Below are 17,592 nucleotides of genomic sequence, written 5' to 3'. Positions count from 1 at the left end.
AGTGACTGGCTGCAGTTGCTGTCCAAAGCCTTTCATAGAATTGAAGAATCCACTCCTTGAAAACTTTAGGGGTCATCTTCATTCTCTAAGATGTAATTGCATTTTAACATCTTTTACTCTTCACTGTACAATGGAAGAATTCAGTACACCTAACCCATTCTGTAAACAATTAAGTTGTGACGAAGCTATTAAAAATAATTTGAATTTATTTAGTCGACTCTATTCATATGGGATTATGATGACTATGATGACGGTATTTATTTAGTCGACTCCATTCATATGGGATTATGACTACGGTTTCCATATAAGATATTATCAGTCTGGAACCAGTAATAACCACCCAACAGACTTCCTTTCATTTCATCCTTAAATAAACATTCTAGTTTTCACACTTAATTGCGGCATTTCTCATTTTCCTTCCTAGACTCAGACTGGCACAAACCATTTTCACTCCAAAAATGAATTAGTACCATGGCCTTGGTCTTTCCAGAGCTTAAATTTCCTGTAAACGGAACAATACCATAAACAATTAAATTAAAAACTCCTCATTGCTATCTGTTTTACCGATATGAACTCAAATAAAGTACCAAGTTTTTACTAATGACCATCTAGTCATCCTCGTCATTTGTACCTCTAGGTCACCCAACAACTACTATTAAAATGATCAGCATGTGCAGTGTAGCAAATTACGACATAGTCGATCAAGTGTTGATTATATATATATGTATATATATATATATATATATTTTACAAGATCAAGGAATTAACTAGTGGGATAAATTGTTTAAAGAGAGACATATTAAGATATTCTTCTTATTTTAGTAATCTATAGCAACCACCACAAGTCCCCTTCCCTTGAAATAAGAGTAAACATACATTTCTGTATTTTGTAGTATATATGGAGCTTTATACCAATAGTGTTCTGGGCATAGCTTCTATAATTTGTTTTGTTAACCACAAACATCCATATGATACCAACTATTTGTCACTATATTTCACGTTTCTGAGGGTCGGGACGTGAAACAAACGAGAGAGAGAGAGCAAATTTATCAAGCCTAATACAATTTAACAAAAAAAAAACCTAGTAAAAGAACTACTCCAACTTAGAGCAGTTGACATTTATACATAAACAAGCTTTTTGTGCCCTCAGAGAGACCATTCAAGCAAAAACCAGATGCTATGCAACACGAACCGAAGCTATACACCAGATCAAAAATATTAAAAATAAAAGGGAAACCTGGTGCCTATTACAAACATCTTCGAGGGCTAAAAACATATTTACCAACAGACCTGCACAATGAAACACTTTGAAGAAGATATCTAATCAAGGAACGTTGGTGGTCGAAGCAGCTTTGTGTCTTGCTGCATAGCAGCTCGCCAGCGCAAGTGTGTTACTAGTGAGTTGTGCAATATTGGTGACCCTATTCTTAATAGCAGTCTTCACATTTCCTTCCACGCCTTGGTCAGAAAATCCATCAACACAAGTGCTCTCCCTGGTGAGCGCGGTACTGATGGGTAATGTGGAGCCTGATAAATGCTGTACACCAAGCCCTAACTCTACGAATCCAACTTCGTGGTAAGTTGGTGAGGGAGTTATAGGGGGGGCAGAGCCCCCTTGCCTGAAGGTGGGGGTTCGGGGGCTTGCCCCGACCTGAATTTTTTGGAGAGTATTTTGGTTATTTCTGCACTTGTTATGTTGTCCTAGTGCGAGAGTATTTATTCATTCTGAACTCTCTGTATCCGCTACTATTTTTTATCATCATAGTGAAATCCCTGCAACCCTTGGACGTAGCCCTAGATTTTGGGTGAACCAAGTAAAATCTGTGTGTTCTTGTTGTGCGTGTGTTTGATCTATTTCTTGTATTTTCTGTTTGATTTCGTAACAACTGGTATCAGAACCATTAGGTTCGAGTGGGAGCGATGGGTACAGAAGAAGGAAAGATCAAGATCGATAAGTTTAATGGTGCAGATTTCGGGTTCTGGAAGATGCAGATTGAGGATTATCTGTATCAGAAGAAGTTGTATCAGCCTCTTTCCGGAGAGAAACCAGAAGAGATGAAGGATGATGATTGGGCTCTTCTTGATCGACAAGCACTAGGGGTCATTCGATTGACACTGTCGCGCATCGTTGCCTTAAACACAGCAAAGGAGACGACAACAGCAGGTTTGATGACTGCCTTTTCAAATATGTATGAGAAACCCACTGTGTCTAATAAGGTATATTTGATACGTCGATTATTTAACCTAAGAATGTCAGAAAGCGCTTCAGTGACTGACCATCTGAATGAGTTTAACATTGTTACGACTCAATTAAGCTCTGTAAAGATCGAGTTTGATGATGAGATTAAGGCGCTGCTTCTCTTATCCTCTTTACCAAAAAGCTAGAATGGTACTGTTACAGCAATGAGTAGTTCCTTAGGAAAAAGAAAATTGAAGTTTGATGATGTTCGGGACTTAATCCTCAGCGAAGATATTCGCAAAAGGGAAACAGGGGAATCATCTAGATCTATTTTCAATACCGAAGGCAAAGGAAGAACTTCTAAAAGATCAGACTCGAATTGCAGTAAATCCAAATCTAAACACAGAAGCAAGTCGAAAATTAGAACCTACTGGAACTATGGAAAGAATGGGCATTTGAGATTTGAGTGTTGAGCACCAAAGAAGAAGAGCGAAGGAAAATAGGAATCTGTAAACGCCGTTAGAGAAGAGATTGTTGATGCTCTGATTTTGAGTGTAGATAGTCTGGTTGAGTCTTGGGTTCTAGACTCAAATGCATCTTTTCACTCTACCCCGCATCGTGAAATCATGGAAAACTATGTTAGTGGTGATTTTGGAAAGGTTTATCTGGCTGATAATGAACCTTTAAATATTATGGGTAAAGGTGATGTTCGGATCAGGCAACCTAATAGGGCTGTATGGAAGATTCAGAATGTGAGGCATGTTCCTGGCTTGAAGAGAAATTTGATCTCTGTGGGACAACTTGATGACAATGGGCACGTAGTTAATTTTGTAGGTGGCTTGTGGAAAATCACCAAGGGATCCTTGGTCGTGGCTCGTGGAAGCAAGATAGGTACTCTATACATGACAACAAACACCAAGAACGCCATTGTTGTTGCTAATGCTGGCGTAGATTCAAACCTGTGGCATTGTAGACTAGGTCATATAAGTAAGAAGGGGATGAAGGTACTTCTGTTGAAAGGAAAAATGTCAGGTATTAAATCAGTTGAAGTTGGTTTGTGTAAAGACTATATCTTCGGGAAACAGAAGAGGGTCAGTTTTTCAAAGGTTGGCAAGACACCTAAGCCAGAGAAATTAGAATTGGTTCATAAAGACGTGTAGGGGCCTTTTCCAGTTTCATCTCTTGGTGGCTCATTGTATTATGTTACATTTATCAATGATTCTACGAGAAATGTATAGATTTATTTTTTGAAAAATAAATCTGAAGTATATGATACTTTCAAGAAGTGGAAGGCCATGGTGGAGAATGAGACAGGCTTAAAGTTGAAGTGTTTGAGATCTGATAATGGTGGTGAGTATGAAGACAGAGGCTTCAAAGAGTTCTGTGCTGTTAATGGGATCAAAATGGAAAAGACTGCTCCTAAAACCCCGCAACAGAATGGGGTTGCAGAACACATGAATAAAACCTTGAATGAGTGTGCTCGGAGTATGAAGATACATGCTGGATTGCCTAAGATGTTTTGGGTTTATGCAGTTAACACTGCAGCATACTTGAACAATCGGGAACCTTCTGTTCCTTTATATGGAGGCTTACCAGAGGAGGCTTAGAGCAAAAAATAGGTAAATCTTTCACATCTGAAAGTGTTTGGCTGTGTTTCATATGTACATATAAGTTCTGATGCTAGAAACAAGCTGGATCCAAAGTCAAAAAAATGTACTTTTATTGGGTATGGCATTGATGAGTTTGGTTATCAGTTTTGGGATGATCATAACCGAAAGATAATTAATTAGAAGCAAATATGTCATATTCAATGAAAAAGTAATGTATAAGGATAGGTTAGCAACAGATTCTACTAATGCATGTGCTCATGCTGAAAATGATGAGTTTGTTGAGTTGGAGGAAATATCCGAGGAAGATGTGCAGAGGAGAGTTCAAAACAATCCAGAAAAAATAGTTCCACAAGTGGAACAAGGCACACCTATTACTGCATTGAAACGGTCCTCCAGAGTCTCCAAATCTATGCAGCGTTTCTTACATTCTTTACACTATTTGTTGTTGTCTGATGGTGGTGAACTAGAGAGTTATGATGAAGCAGTGCAGGTTGGTGATTCAACCAAGTGGGAGTTAGCTATGCAGGATGAGATGGACTCACTCTTTTTAAATCAGATATGGGAGCTAACTAAACTACCAAAGGGCAAGAAAGCTTTACATAACAAGTAGGTTTATAGAATCAAGGAAGAACATGATGGCAACAAACGTTACAAAGCCAGATTGGTTGTCAAGGGATTTCAGCAAAAGCATGGTGTTGACTACACTGAGATTTTTTCCTTGGTTGTGAAATTGACTACAATCAGATTGGTGCTTGGAATTGTGGCTGCAGAAAATTTGCATTTAGAGCAATTCGATGTGAAGACTGTCTTTCTCCGTGGTGATTTGGAGAAAGATATCTATATGAGACAGCCACATAGATTCACAGTGCCAGAAAAGTCGGGTTTGGTATGCAAGCTGAAAAAGAGCTTATATGATTTGAAGCAAGTCCCCAGACAATGGTGTAAGAAGTTTGATGGATTCATGTGCAATAATGGTTTCACGAGATGCTATGCAGATCATTGTTGTTATGTTAAGAGGTTTGACAACGGTTAAATTATCTTACTATTGTATGTTGATGATATATTGGTTGCTGGGTCAAGTCTCGGAAAGATTAAAAATCTGAAGAAACAATTATTTGTGCATTTTGCGATGAAAGATTTGGGTGAAGCAAAACAGATTCTTGGCATGAGGATTTGCAGAGACAGAATGGGTAGTACTCTGAAGCTGTCACAAACAAAGTATGTTAAAAAGGTTCTCAGCAAGTTCAGCATGCAAGATGCAAAACCAGTGAGCACCCCATTAGCTAGTCATTTCAGACTAACTAAGGAACAGTCACCCAAGACAGAGGAAGAACGAGTATACATGGAAAGAGTTCCATATGCCTCAGCTATTGGCAGCATAATGTATGCCATGGTTTGTACCAGACCGGACATAGCACATGCAGTGGGAGTTGTGAGCAGGTACATAAGTAATCCAGGCAAACATCATTTGGAGGCGGTAAAATGGATCCTTAGATACTTGAAGAGTACCACAGAAACATCACTATGTTTTATTGGGAAAGGGGTTGCATTGCATGGTTATGTTGATTCAGACTTGGCTGGTGATATAGATAATAGGAAGAGTACTATGGGTTTGTGTATACTTTGGGTGGTACAACTGTGAGTTAGGTCTCTCAGTTGTAGAAGATTGTGGCTCTATTAACCACAAAAGCTGAATATGTTGCAATTACAGAAGCTAGCAAAGAGATGATTTGGTTGCAGGGTTTTTTGGAAGAATTGGTAAGAAGTAAGAGAATAGCATTTTGTATAGTGGTAGTCAGAGTGCTATTCTTCTTGCTAAAAATCCATCATTCCATTCCAAAATAAAACATATACATTTGAGGTACTATTTCATATGCTTACACTTAAAGGATAAAGTTTTATCACTTGAGAAGATCCATGGGACTAAAAATCTAGTAGATATGTTAACCAAGGCAGTGACAATTGAGAAATTGAAGCTTTTTTTTAGCTTCAGTTGGTGTTCAAGCTTAAGGACAAAGGAGTGAGTTGATGTGGTGTTTTGCTATATATGAAGGCATATGGGAGTTGACAGTTTGATATTTATTAGTCTCCAAGTGGGAGATTGATGAGTAGTGTGGAGCCTGATAGATATTGTACACCAAGCCTTAACTCCGCAAATCCAACTTTGCGGTAAGTTGGCGGGGGGTTGCAGGGGGCAGAGCCCCCCGACCCGAATTTTTTGGAAGGTATTTTAGTTATTTCCGCACTTGTTATGTTGTCCTAGTGCGAGGGTATTTATTCATTCTGAACTCTCTGTATCCGCTACTGTTTTTTATCGTCATAGTGAAATTCCTGCAACCCTTGGACGTAGCTCTAGATTTTAGGTGAACCAAGTAAAATCCGTGTGTTCTTGTTGTGTGTGTGCTTGATTTATTTCTTGTATTTTCTGTTTGATTTCGCAACAGGTACTGACCCACGTCTGCACATTGCTCATGTGCCACGCAAAGTCCTGAGCGGCTTTACCCATCTGGCCTAGCTCCTGAACTGATCTATTGAGCTTGTATATGGCATCACCTATGTTAACAATGCAATCTTTCACAGCTTGGTACTCCCTAGGCTTGATGCCTGAAGTTTTAGTCATCTTGGAGACGAACACTGCAGCCAATCGAGCCCTGGTCAAGCTCACTGACAAGGAAGCTTGAGTTAATTGTTGATCACTCTGTTGTATTGTACTGGCATAACCCGAGAGAGAGTGAAAACACAACGCAAGATAGCTAGTGGCTCTGCATGACGTTTTTATGAAGTTTGTGGTAATGGAGTATGTGGCAACGGTAGGCTTCGCGGCCATGCCTACCATTAGATGCAATAAGAAGAGTAATAATACAAGCAAAGGTCAAATTTTGCCATGTTAATGAGAAGTAGAAAAAGAATGGTTTTAGATGGTATGATTGAGAGAATTGAAGCTTTTGTTTTGTTGAGTTGAGAGGGTGGAAGCTTTATATAGAGATTCTAAGAGGTTGTCACCTATTTTCTTAAGGTATATCTATCTCCCTCTAAGATTAAATAAAATAAAATATTTGTCACGTGCCTTCTTCATTCTAGTTCTTTGTTTTCTTTATATGCTCGCTCCACTTGGTTCCGAGAAGTGATACAATTCCTGATCATCTTTGTTTTCATCAATGTAAGCAATCAGATAGAGACGAGCATACTCTATTGTTAGTGTAATAAATGTCTCACCATTTTTTAACTCAAACATGTGCTCCGCGTTCATTATAAGTCTGAATCCTCTATAGTCGCGTGACGTAAAAATTTCAACACATTTATTTCATGTTCAGTATGTTAGTTTTATTGTTAAAATCTAAAATAAATATACTCCCTATAACGTCAGAGTTTCCAGATGCATCATGCATTCATATCAAGGATTTGAATTGGATTCTGAAGAAGCTGTCAATGTTTCCTTTATGTATAAATGTAAAAGAAACCACACCAAGGTAAGTAATAAAAGCTGTCAATGTTTCCTGTATGTATAAAAATATAAAAGAAAAATGTTAATTTTAGCTATTAAATTAAACAACTCCTGTTGAGTCATACAAGATCCAGAAGGTCAAGCAATTTATTACTAAGTATACAACTCACATGGAAGGTTCTAGTTTGCAGTTTTGAGGAGAGTGATTCCATTAATAGAGGTCAATGTCTCTCTGCCTTTTTTTTTTTCTCAGAAGTCAAAAACTAAACACACAAGTTGTTAACTAAAGAAATCATAGTCATTTGTGCCTCCAACTCACCAAAAAACTACTATTAAATGATGAGCATGTATGGTGTAAGAAACTATATCACAGTGAATACATGTATGCAGCCTTGTACCAATAGTACTGGGCATAGCTTCTATGACTTTTTTTAACCACAAGCATCCATACGATGCCAACCGTTAGAGCAGGCATGCCTGGCCCACACTAACTGCAGTTTTAAGGATGGGCAACCTAGTACTCACACCTCAATTTATGTACTTTATTTACTCTTAAAAAAAAAAAAAAAATTAAGAATTTGAAGATGTATGAGTGGATGACTAGGTCAGAAAAGATCACTAATCAAAGTGTCAGATGAAAATTAGGTGTATCATCTATTGGTGAGAAAATTCGAGAGAATAGACTTAGATGGTTTGGACATATGCATCGGAGACCTAATAATGCGCTGGTCAAATGAGTAAGAATAGTTGTAATAAAAGGTAAGAGATGGAAATGTGGGTAAAAAATAATACGAGAAGAGGTTATTAAAAATAATTTAAAAAACTAATATAGTAGGTGAATTGACATGTAAAAGAAAAGTTTGGAGGGAGAGAATTCATGTGACCAACCCATTCATATGGGATTAAGACAAGAATGATAATGATGATGATGATGATTTATTCATATAAGATATTTCCCTCGTAAGATTATTCTGGAACCAATAATAACCACCAGCAGACTTCCCTCCATATCAGGGTAAAGAAGTATTGGGTAAGTTGAGGAACATTCACCAATTTTTGCTTGAAATAAGAGTAAATGTACATTTATGTATTTGTAGTATGAAGCCTTGTACCAATAGCGTACTGAGCTTTGTTAACCACAAGCATCCATATGTAACCGTTAGACTGGCCCACACTAATTGCAGTTTTTAGGATAAACCTTCTATATTCACAACTCATCTCATGTACCTTCTGCGTCCATATAACATATTTCTCTCCTTGATTCAAGTTTTAAACTTCATAAGATTATTTTGGAACTTGACAAGCGGAGAGATGTACCGTGTAAGTTGAATAATAAGATTTTCTCAAAGCCTCCAGTTTAAATGATTTTATGTTAAATGTATCAAAATCATTGAAAGGCTCGTCAACTAGCAAGTTTTGGAATCAATAACTCATTGAAGCATGGAGACAGATACGGGTTACATATGCCAGATGATAGAGATATGGCGACACAACAAAAGAAAAATCAAATATCAATGGAGTGATGGTACGACAATATACATATATATGAGTATATATTGGTGGGCAACATACTGCTTCTGTGAGACTCATGTATATTGTATGTATTGGTGGACAATATACATATTATGGAAATTGTAGAATTTGAAGAATCAAAACAACTCCTCTTGAGATGATTTTGCCACCTTCTGAGTTTAATATTGTTATTTCACGTTGCCGACACAAAATCTCACCTAGAACCATGTAGGAATATCATGAGAGAGAGAGCGCAAAATTATCAAGCATAATACCATGTAATAAACAAAAGATTGGTACAAAAAACTACTCCAACTTAGAGCAGTTAAGTAACATTTATACATAAACAAGCTTTTGTGCCCTCAGAGAGACCATTAAAGCATAAACCAGATGCTATGCAACACGAACAGAAACTAGACACCAGATCAAAAATATTAAAAAATAAAATAAAAATCTGGTGCCTATTACAAACATCTTTGAGGGCTATCGATTAACATATTTACCTAGAGACCTTCATGATGATACACTTTTAAGACGAGATCTAATCAGGGAACGTTGGAGGTTGAAGCAGCTTTGTGTCTTGCTGCATAGCGGCTAGCCAGTGCAAGTGCATTACTAGTGAGTTGTGCAATATTGGTGACCCTATTCTTAATAGCTACCTTCAAGTTTCCATCCATGCCTTGGACAGAAAATCCATCAACACAAGTGTTCTCTTTGGTAAGCGCGGTACTGACCCATGTCTGCACATTGCTCATGTGCCATGAGAAGTCCTGAGCCCCAGCTTTACCCATGTGGCCTAGCTCCTGAACCGATCTATTGAGCTCGTATATGGCATCACCTATGTTGGCGATGCAGTCTTTCACAGCTTGGTACTCCCTAGGCTTGATACCTGAAGTTTTAGTCATCTTGGAGAGGAACACTGCAGCCAATCGAGCCCTGGTCAGGCTCACTGACAAGGAAGCTTGAGTTAATTGTTGATCGCTCTGTTGTATTGTACTGGCATAACTCGAGAGAGACTGAACACATAACGCAGGATAGCTAGTGGCTCTGCATGAGGTTTTTATGAAGTTTGTGGTGCTAGAATCTATGACAACGGTAGGATTCGTAGCCATGGCAACTATGAGATGGAATGAAAAGAGTAATAGCAAGCAAAGGCCAAGTTTTGCCATGTTTATGAAAGGTATAAATGGACTGGTTTTAGATGATATGACTGAGAGTGGAAGCTTTTGTTTCGATAAGTTGAGAGAATGGAAGCTTTATATAGAGATTCTAAGAGGTTGTCACCTATCTTCTTTAAGGTATACCTATATCCTTCTAAGATTAAATAAAAAAATTGTCACGTGCCTTCTTCTTTTTAGTTCTTTCTTTTCTTTATATGCTTTCTTCTTTCATCTCCAAAAAATACCTACTTTTTAACACTCCACTTGGTTGCTAGAAGTCGTAAACTTCCTGATCTTCTTTATTTTCTTCAATGTAAGCAATTAGATAGAGACGAATATATTTTATTGGTAGTGTAATAAATGTCTAACCATTTTTTACTCCAATGTGTGCCCTATGTATTCATTAAAAGGATTTGAATTGGATTCTAAAGGAGAGTAGACAAACCACACGTAAGTAAGTGATGAAAGCTGTCAACATTTCCTGTTTGTATAATTATATAAGAAAATCTTTTAACTATTAATTTAAACAATTCCTGTTTAGTCATACAAGATCCAGAAGGTAAAGTAATTAATTAGTACACAACTCATTTGATCAAGTGGAGGGTTGTCATAAAAGATAATAGATGGAGAGGGCGACTAAAAATACTATGGGCTGTTATTATCAAAAACTTTAAAATATATATATATAGTAGGTAGTATAACATTTAATAAAAAAGAATGGAGATAGAGAATTCATGTGGCCGACCCCATTCATGTGAGATCAAGATAAGGAAAATAATAATAACAACGACTCATATTGAAGGCTCTAGCTGAGAAGGTAGAAGGTCGAGAGGAGAGTGATTCCGTTAATACTGGTCAATGTTGCCTAGATCTTTTATGGATGATTCTGAATTTTTCAAATGTGAGTCTCTCTGCCTTGTTTTGCAAAAGTCAAATTGTTAACTAAAGTAATCCTAGTCATTTGTGTCTCCAACTCACCAAAAAACTACTATTAAATGATAAACATGTGTAGTGTAAGAAACTATTACATAGTCAAGTTTTGATTTTAATTTCGTTTACAAGTCTAAGGGATTAATTAGGGCTGCAACTCGGGCAAATTGGGCGGGCTTGGCACTCATCTCGGGCTAGGCCCATATAAAAAATATTCAGTCCAAGCCCAGCCCAAACCCGCCTTAAGCCCAGCCCATATAAGATTAGTTCAGCCCGAGCCCGCACCAAGCCCGCCTCAGAATAATTTGTGTGTAAAAAATAAATCAATTTATGCTGCATACACGACTTGAATATGAAATCTTTAACATAAATCGTAAACACACTGTCAACTTGGCTATTACACTCTTGTGATCCAAATATAGGTATAAAATATATAATATTTTCGGGCTCGAGTTGGGTTTCGGCCTTTATCCATATCAACCTAAGTCCACACCGAATTGAATTCAGACTCAAAATATATAGTCCAGGCCGGCCCAAATTGATATTAAAAACACATTGCCCAAGCCTACAAAATATTGGGTTAGACTCGAGTTATTTTGGGTTGGACCCGCCAAGTTACAGCACTATGATTAACTAATGGACTATGCTAGGATCAATTGTTTAAAGAGAGAGAGAAAGAGGTCTACTAAGATATTCTTCTTAATTGCAGTAATTTATAGCAGACACCACAAGTCAGGGTATTGTCCATTACCAAAGAGTGTCTATCTTAATGGTATGAATCTTTAGGGTTGGTTGAGAGTTCGAATAATCACATAATGTGAATAATGAGTGTGTATCTTTAAAGATTAAATTAAATTAAATTAAACAAATAAATAGTACTGGGTATAACTTCTACAACTTTTTTAACCACAAGCACCCATATGATACCAACTGTTAAAGCAGACATGACTGGCCCACTCTAATGCAGCTTTTAGGATGGGCAACCTAATATTCACACATCAGTTTATGTACTCATGCATCCATGTCAGATATTTCCCTTCTTGATTAAAGCTTCGAACTTGATAACGTTATTTTTGACATTTAAATAAAGAAGGAATGAGGACAGAGAAGAAGGTCAAAATGACATCATTGATTTGTGAAGGGAGATGATGTCATCACTTCAAAAAAATAAAAAATATCTCTTTCTTCATTATTTAAACTGAAGAAGTGGAGTGAAAAAATTTCTTTGGAGTCTGAATATTACTATCTTTTTATTTATTTTTAAAAAGTAGTGTTATTTAGCTAAAAAAAAATAAAATAAAATAAAACGACTCTTCCAACAAGTTAACGTGGCTACCCAAGTGGTAAGTCCAATGAGGCCCATCTTAAACCAATGTACACAAGAAGTTGCCTATTCGTATGCCTCTATCTCTTGCGTTTGAGAAAACAAACTACACAACGATCAGAAAACAACCTAAACAACGACGATCTGCAGATCAAGATCAACAGACCCCATAAACAAGATCGCAATCAACATTCTCCATCCAGAATCCAAAAATAAAACCCTAGAAATAGTTAGAAAGAAAACAAGGTTGCAATCAACATTCTCTGATACGAAATTCGAAAACAAAACTATAGAAATAGATCAGAAAGATATGCAAACCATTTCAACTTGCTATAGAAACAAACAGGGAACCAAAAAATATAAATTGTTTCTATATGTAACAATATATATACATGTATATATATATTATCAACCGGATTTGATTTTGTGGACTAGTGAATATCTTTACAACTAAAAAGCCTCGTGTCAATTCTCTCTGTGCCAAAGGCCAGATAACATTATTCCTCTTACGAAACCCTAGATTCAAATGTCCGATCCTCGTCTTTGCTTTCTCTTTCGTCTCTCCCTCCATATATCCTCTTTTATTTCTTCTCTTTCATCTCTTCTCATTCTCACTCCATCCCAATCCACACCTTACAAAACCTCTCGTCTGCTGAGTCCTTCATCGGCTCCCTCATTTTTATTCATTTATTTATCATTATTATTATAATTATAATTTGGAATGTTATGATTACGTGTTCAGCCACATTATTTTTCCATGTAAGTGGGTTTTGAAGTAGTGTGTATTATTATTGTCAGTTCTGTTCTCAAATTAATGATTTTTGGAGTTCAATGGGTTGAGAAAGTAGTGACAGCATGAACCCACTTAAGCATATATGTAAATCGAGGTTGCCTTCTACCGTCCTTCCAGACCAGTAAAAAAATCTCACCTAGAAGTACCATGTTAGAATATCATGAGAGAGACAAATTATCAAAGTCTGTACCATGTAATAAACAAAAACTTAGTATAAAAAACTACTCCAACTTAAAGCTGTTGAGTAACATTTATACATAAACAAGCTTTTTGTGCCCTCAGAGAGACCATTCAAGCATAAACCAGATGCTATGCATGCGCAACACGAACAGAAACTAGACACCAGATAAAAAAAAGTTTAAAAAAAAAAAAAAAAAAAACCTGGTGCCTATTGCAAACATCTTTGGCTATCAATTAACATATTTTCCTACAGACCTGCAGGATGAAACACTTTTAAGACTACATCTAATTAAGGAACGTTGGTGGTTGAAGCAGCTTTGTGTCTTGCTGCATAGCGGCTAGCCAGTGCAAGTGCATTACTAGTGAGTTGTGCAACATTGGTGACCCTATTCTTAATAGCAACCTTCAAGTTTCCATCCATGCCTTGGACAGAAAATCCATCAACACAAGTGTTCTCTTTGGTGAGCGCGGTACTGACCCATGTCTGCACATTGCTCATGTGCCATGAGAAGTCCTGAGCCCCAGCTTTACCCATGTGGCCTAGCTCCTGAACCGATCTATTGAGCTCATATATGGCATCACCTATGTTGGCGATGCAGTCTTTCACAGCTTGGTACTCCCTAGGCTTGATACCTGAAGTTTTAGTCATCTTGGAGAGGAACACTGCAGCCAATCGAGCCCTGGTCAGGCTCACTGACAAGGAAGCTTGAGTTAATTGTTGATCGCTCTGTTGTATTGTACTGGCATAACTCGAGAGAGACTGAACACATAATGCAGGATAGCTAGTGGCTCTGCATGAGGTTTTTATGAAGTTTGTGGTACTGGAATCAGTGGCAACGGTAGGCTTCGCGGCCATGCCAACCATGAGAAGGAATGAGAAGAGTAATAGCAAGCAAAGGTCAAGTTTAGCCATGTTTATGAAAGGCAGAAACGGACTGGTTTTAGATGATATGACTGAGAGAATGGAAGCTTTGTTTTGATGAGTTGAGAGAATGGAAGCTTTATATAGAGATTCTAAGAGGTTGTCACCTATTTTCTTTAAGGTATATCCATCTCCTTCTAAGATTATGTGTTCTTCTTTTGTCCCACTTGGTTGCAAGAAGTCTTAAACTTCCTGGTCTTCTTTATTTTATTCAATGCAAGCAACTAGATAGAGATGAATTTACTTTATTGGTAGTGTAATAAATGTCTAACCATTTTTTACTTCGATGTTTGCCCTATGTGTTCATTACAAGTATTTTAATTGGATACTGAAGAATAGTAGACAAGCCACACATAAGGTAGGTGATGAAAGCTGTCAATGTTTCCTGTGTGTATATAATATATAGGAAAAATCTTTTAACTGTTAATTTAAACAACTCCTGTTTAGTTATAAAAGATCCCGAAGGTCAAGCAATTTACTAGCATACAACTCATGTTCAAGGCTCTACTTTGCAGTTTTGAAACTAACAAATGAGAAATATTTTGAATATTGAGAAGGTGGACGGCATGGGGGAGAGTGGTTCCGTTAATACAGGTCAATGTAGCCTAGATATTTCGTGGATGATGATTCTGAATTTTTCTAATGTGAGTCTCTCAACCTTGTTTCTCAAAAGTCAAAAACTAACCACACAAGTTGATAATTGAAGTAATCCTAGTCATTTGTGCCTCCAACTCACCAAACAACTACTATTAAATGATAAACATGTGTAGGTAAAAAAATATTACGTAGTCGGTCGATAGTTTAATTTTGTTTACAAGGTGAAGGGATTAACTAGTGGGATATGTTGGGATCAGTTGTTTAGAGAGAAGAAGAGCGACCTATTAAGATATCATTCTTAATCTAGTAATTTATGGCAAGCACCACAAGTCCCCTTTCCTTGAATTAAGAGTGAACATACAAGTAGTGATATCTCACAGAAGCACTTTAATTGTTAAAATGAGATTTTGCGAACATGTTTACAGTTGGATTTTAAGAATGATAATTTGAAAATTGAGACTGGACATAATGAGGTTTATCCAGAATTTTATTGTACCAAGAAATATGGAATATTTGGTTTTTTTCGTGAATTTTTTTTAACATCGGTTGTTCCTGTTGTCAAGAACAGACTGTATGTGAGTATTAAATAATGTTTCAGCACTATGGAATTTGATATGATCTCTCAACTGTGTGTGTATGGCATTAAATAGGTAGGGTAAGAGTTTCTCTTGGGTTGAAAGACCCTAAACGGCTCAGGTTTAATGAGGGAGTGTTCAAGGTCCCTGAGTGCAAGCCCCTAAAGCCAAAGGATGGGGTGGTGGTCCCTAGGAGAAGGTCCCTAAAGACGCATAGGATATACACTGATCAGTTATTGTCTTTGGATAATTTTCTTGGTTTTTATATCACCAATTGACTATTTGAGTACTAGCCATATTAAGCTGATTTGGTGAGGAATGGTGGATTGATTGTGTTAACCTATCTTCTTAAGATTTCATGAATTGCTATTATTTGATTAATTGCTTTATAAGACGACATTATGAAATATTTCGGTATTACTTGAAAAACAAAGTTTGGATAATATGACAATTTAAATGCTATAATTTACTTGATAATAATCTGATGTCTATTTCCATTTGTCCAGTTCATATTTTTTGGCATTTGCTAAAGGAAGTTCATCGTTAAATAAAAATATATCTGTATTTTTTGGAGACTTGACTTGTAGTTGGGTTATATTCTATTTTGAGATTGTCTATGCATTGAACAGAGTTTTTGGATCTTCATTATGAGACTGAGGGATATGGTCTAATAATATAATATGGACGGAATGTATTTCTGATACTATGGAGGTTTTAGACTCTTAGAGTCAAAACAATTCGGTGCCTTTATTGTTATTAATGAATTAAAATAAGCTTATCTTAGGAATGTTTTGAGATAATTTTTGTCACTTTCTGAGTTTAATGTTATTTCACGTTCCCCATGGTCGGGCGTGACACAAAATCTCACTTAGAACCATGTAGGAATATCATGAGAGAGAGAAATTATCAAGCCTATTAGGCTATTACCATGTAACAAACAAAAGCTTACTACAAAGAACTAATCAAACTTAAGCAGTTAAGAAACATATGTGCATAAACCAGCGTACTGTGCCGTCAGAGAGACCATTCAAGCATAAAAGCAGATGCTATGGAACAAGAACAGAAACTAGACACCAGATCAAAAACATGAAAACTAACATGGAAACCTGGTGCCTATTACAAACATTTTTGAGGGCTATCAATTAACATTTACCTACAGACCTGCATGATGAGAAACTTTTAAGACGGGATCTAATTAAGGAACGTTGGTGGTCGAAGCAGCTTTGTGTCTTGCTGCATAGCGGCCAGCCAGTGCGAGTGCATTACTAGTGAGTTGTGCAACATTGGTGACCCTATTATTAATAGCAGTCTTCATATTTCCATCCATGCCTTGAACAGCAAATCCATCAACACAAGTGTTCTCTCTGGTGAGCGCAGTACTGACCCATGTCTGCACATTGCTCATGTGCCACGCAAAGTCCTGAGCCCCAGCTTTACCCATGTAGCCTAGCTCCTGAACCGATCTATTAAGCTGGTATATAGCATCGCCCATGTTAGCAATGCAATCTTTCACAGCTTGGTACTCCCTAGGTTTGATACCTGAAGTTTTAGTCATCTTGGACACATACACTGCAGCCAATCGAGCCCTGGCCAGGCTCACTGACAAGGAAGCTTGAGTTAATTGTTGATCGCTCTGTTGAATTGTACTGGCATAACTCGAGAGAGAGTGAACACATAACGCAAAATAGCTAGTGACTTTGCATGAGGCTTTTATGAAGTTTGTGGTACCGGAATTTGTGGCACTGGAATTTGTGGCAACAGTATGCTCAACCATGTCAACCATAAAATGGAAGAAGAAGAGTATTAGCAAGCAAAGGCCAAGTTTTGCCATGTTTATGAAAGGTAGAAATGGATTGGTTTAGTAATATGACTGAGAGAATAGAAGCTTTTGTTTTGGTAAGTTGAGAGAATGGAAGCTTTATATAGAGATTCTAAGTGATTGTCACCTACCTTCTTTGAGGTATATCTATCTCCTAAGATTAAATACAAAATTGTCACGTGCCTTCTTTGTAGTTCTATCTTTTCTTTATATGCTTGCTCCACTTGGTTGCAAGAAGTTGTAAACTTCCTGATATTCTTTATTTTCTTCATTGTGAGCTATCAGATAAGGATGAAAATACTTTATTGATAGTGTAATAAATGTCTAACAATTTTTTACTCCAATGTGTACCTTATGTGTTCGTTGCAAGGATTTGAATTGGATTCTGAAGAAGAGCAGACAAACCACACGTAAGGTAGGTGATGAAAGCTGTCAATGTTTCCCGTATTTATAACTATAAAAGAAAATTCTTTTAACTATTCATTTAAACAACAACTCCTGTTTAAGTCATACAAGATCCAGAAGGTCAAGCAATTTATTAGTATA

At 37.1% G+C, this 17,592-nt stretch overlaps 4 protein-coding genes across 4 annotated transcripts; all 4 read right to left on the bottom strand.

Moving 5' to 3' along the window:
* Positions 1 to 1,324: 1,324 nt before the first annotated feature.
* Positions 1,325 to 6,616, bottom strand: LOC132305383 (21 kDa protein-like). Its single transcript, XM_059803030.1, has 2 exons — positions 6,238 to 6,616; positions 1,325 to 1,527 (listed from the first exon to the last, which is right to left on the bottom strand). The coding sequence occupies exons 1-2, from the start codon at positions 6,614 to 6,616 to the stop codon at positions 1,325 to 1,327; spliced, it is 582 nt and encodes a 193-aa protein (XP_059659013.1).
* Positions 6,617 to 9,291: 2,675 nt separating this feature from the next.
* Positions 9,292 to 9,915, bottom strand: LOC132302337 (21 kDa protein-like). Its single transcript, XM_059799172.1, has one exon. The coding sequence runs from the start codon at positions 9,913 to 9,915 to the stop codon at positions 9,292 to 9,294; it is 624 nt and encodes a 207-aa protein (XP_059655155.1).
* Positions 9,916 to 13,145: 3,230 nt separating this feature from the next.
* On the bottom strand, positions 13,146 to 14,046 carry LOC132302336 (21 kDa protein-like). The gene has a single exon (XM_059799171.1). The coding sequence runs from the start codon at positions 14,044 to 14,046 to the stop codon at positions 13,423 to 13,425; it is 624 nt and encodes a 207-aa protein (XP_059655154.1). The 3' UTR covers positions 13,146 to 13,422.
* Positions 14,047 to 16,369: 2,323 nt separating this feature from the next.
* On the bottom strand, positions 16,370 to 17,334 carry LOC132302335 (21 kDa protein-like). The gene has a single exon (XM_059799170.1). It carries the CDS (start codon positions 17,056 to 17,058, stop codon positions 16,423 to 16,425), a length of 636 nt encoding a protein of 211 aa, XP_059655153.1. The 5' UTR covers positions 17,059 to 17,334; the 3' UTR covers positions 16,370 to 16,422.
* Between the last annotated feature and the right edge of the window lie 258 nt (positions 17,335 to 17,592).

Source organism: Cornus florida, unplaced genomic scaffold (assembly GCF_030987335.1).
Source record: "Cornus florida cultivar Cherokee Brave unplaced genomic scaffold, ASM3098733v1 CherokeeBrave_3.0.0_Hap2_Chr04, whole genome shotgun sequence".
NCBI classification, from domain to species: Eukaryota; Viridiplantae; Streptophyta; class Magnoliopsida; order Cornales; family Cornaceae; genus Cornus; species Cornus florida.
This window is presented reverse-complemented; position numbering and strand designations above follow the sequence as displayed.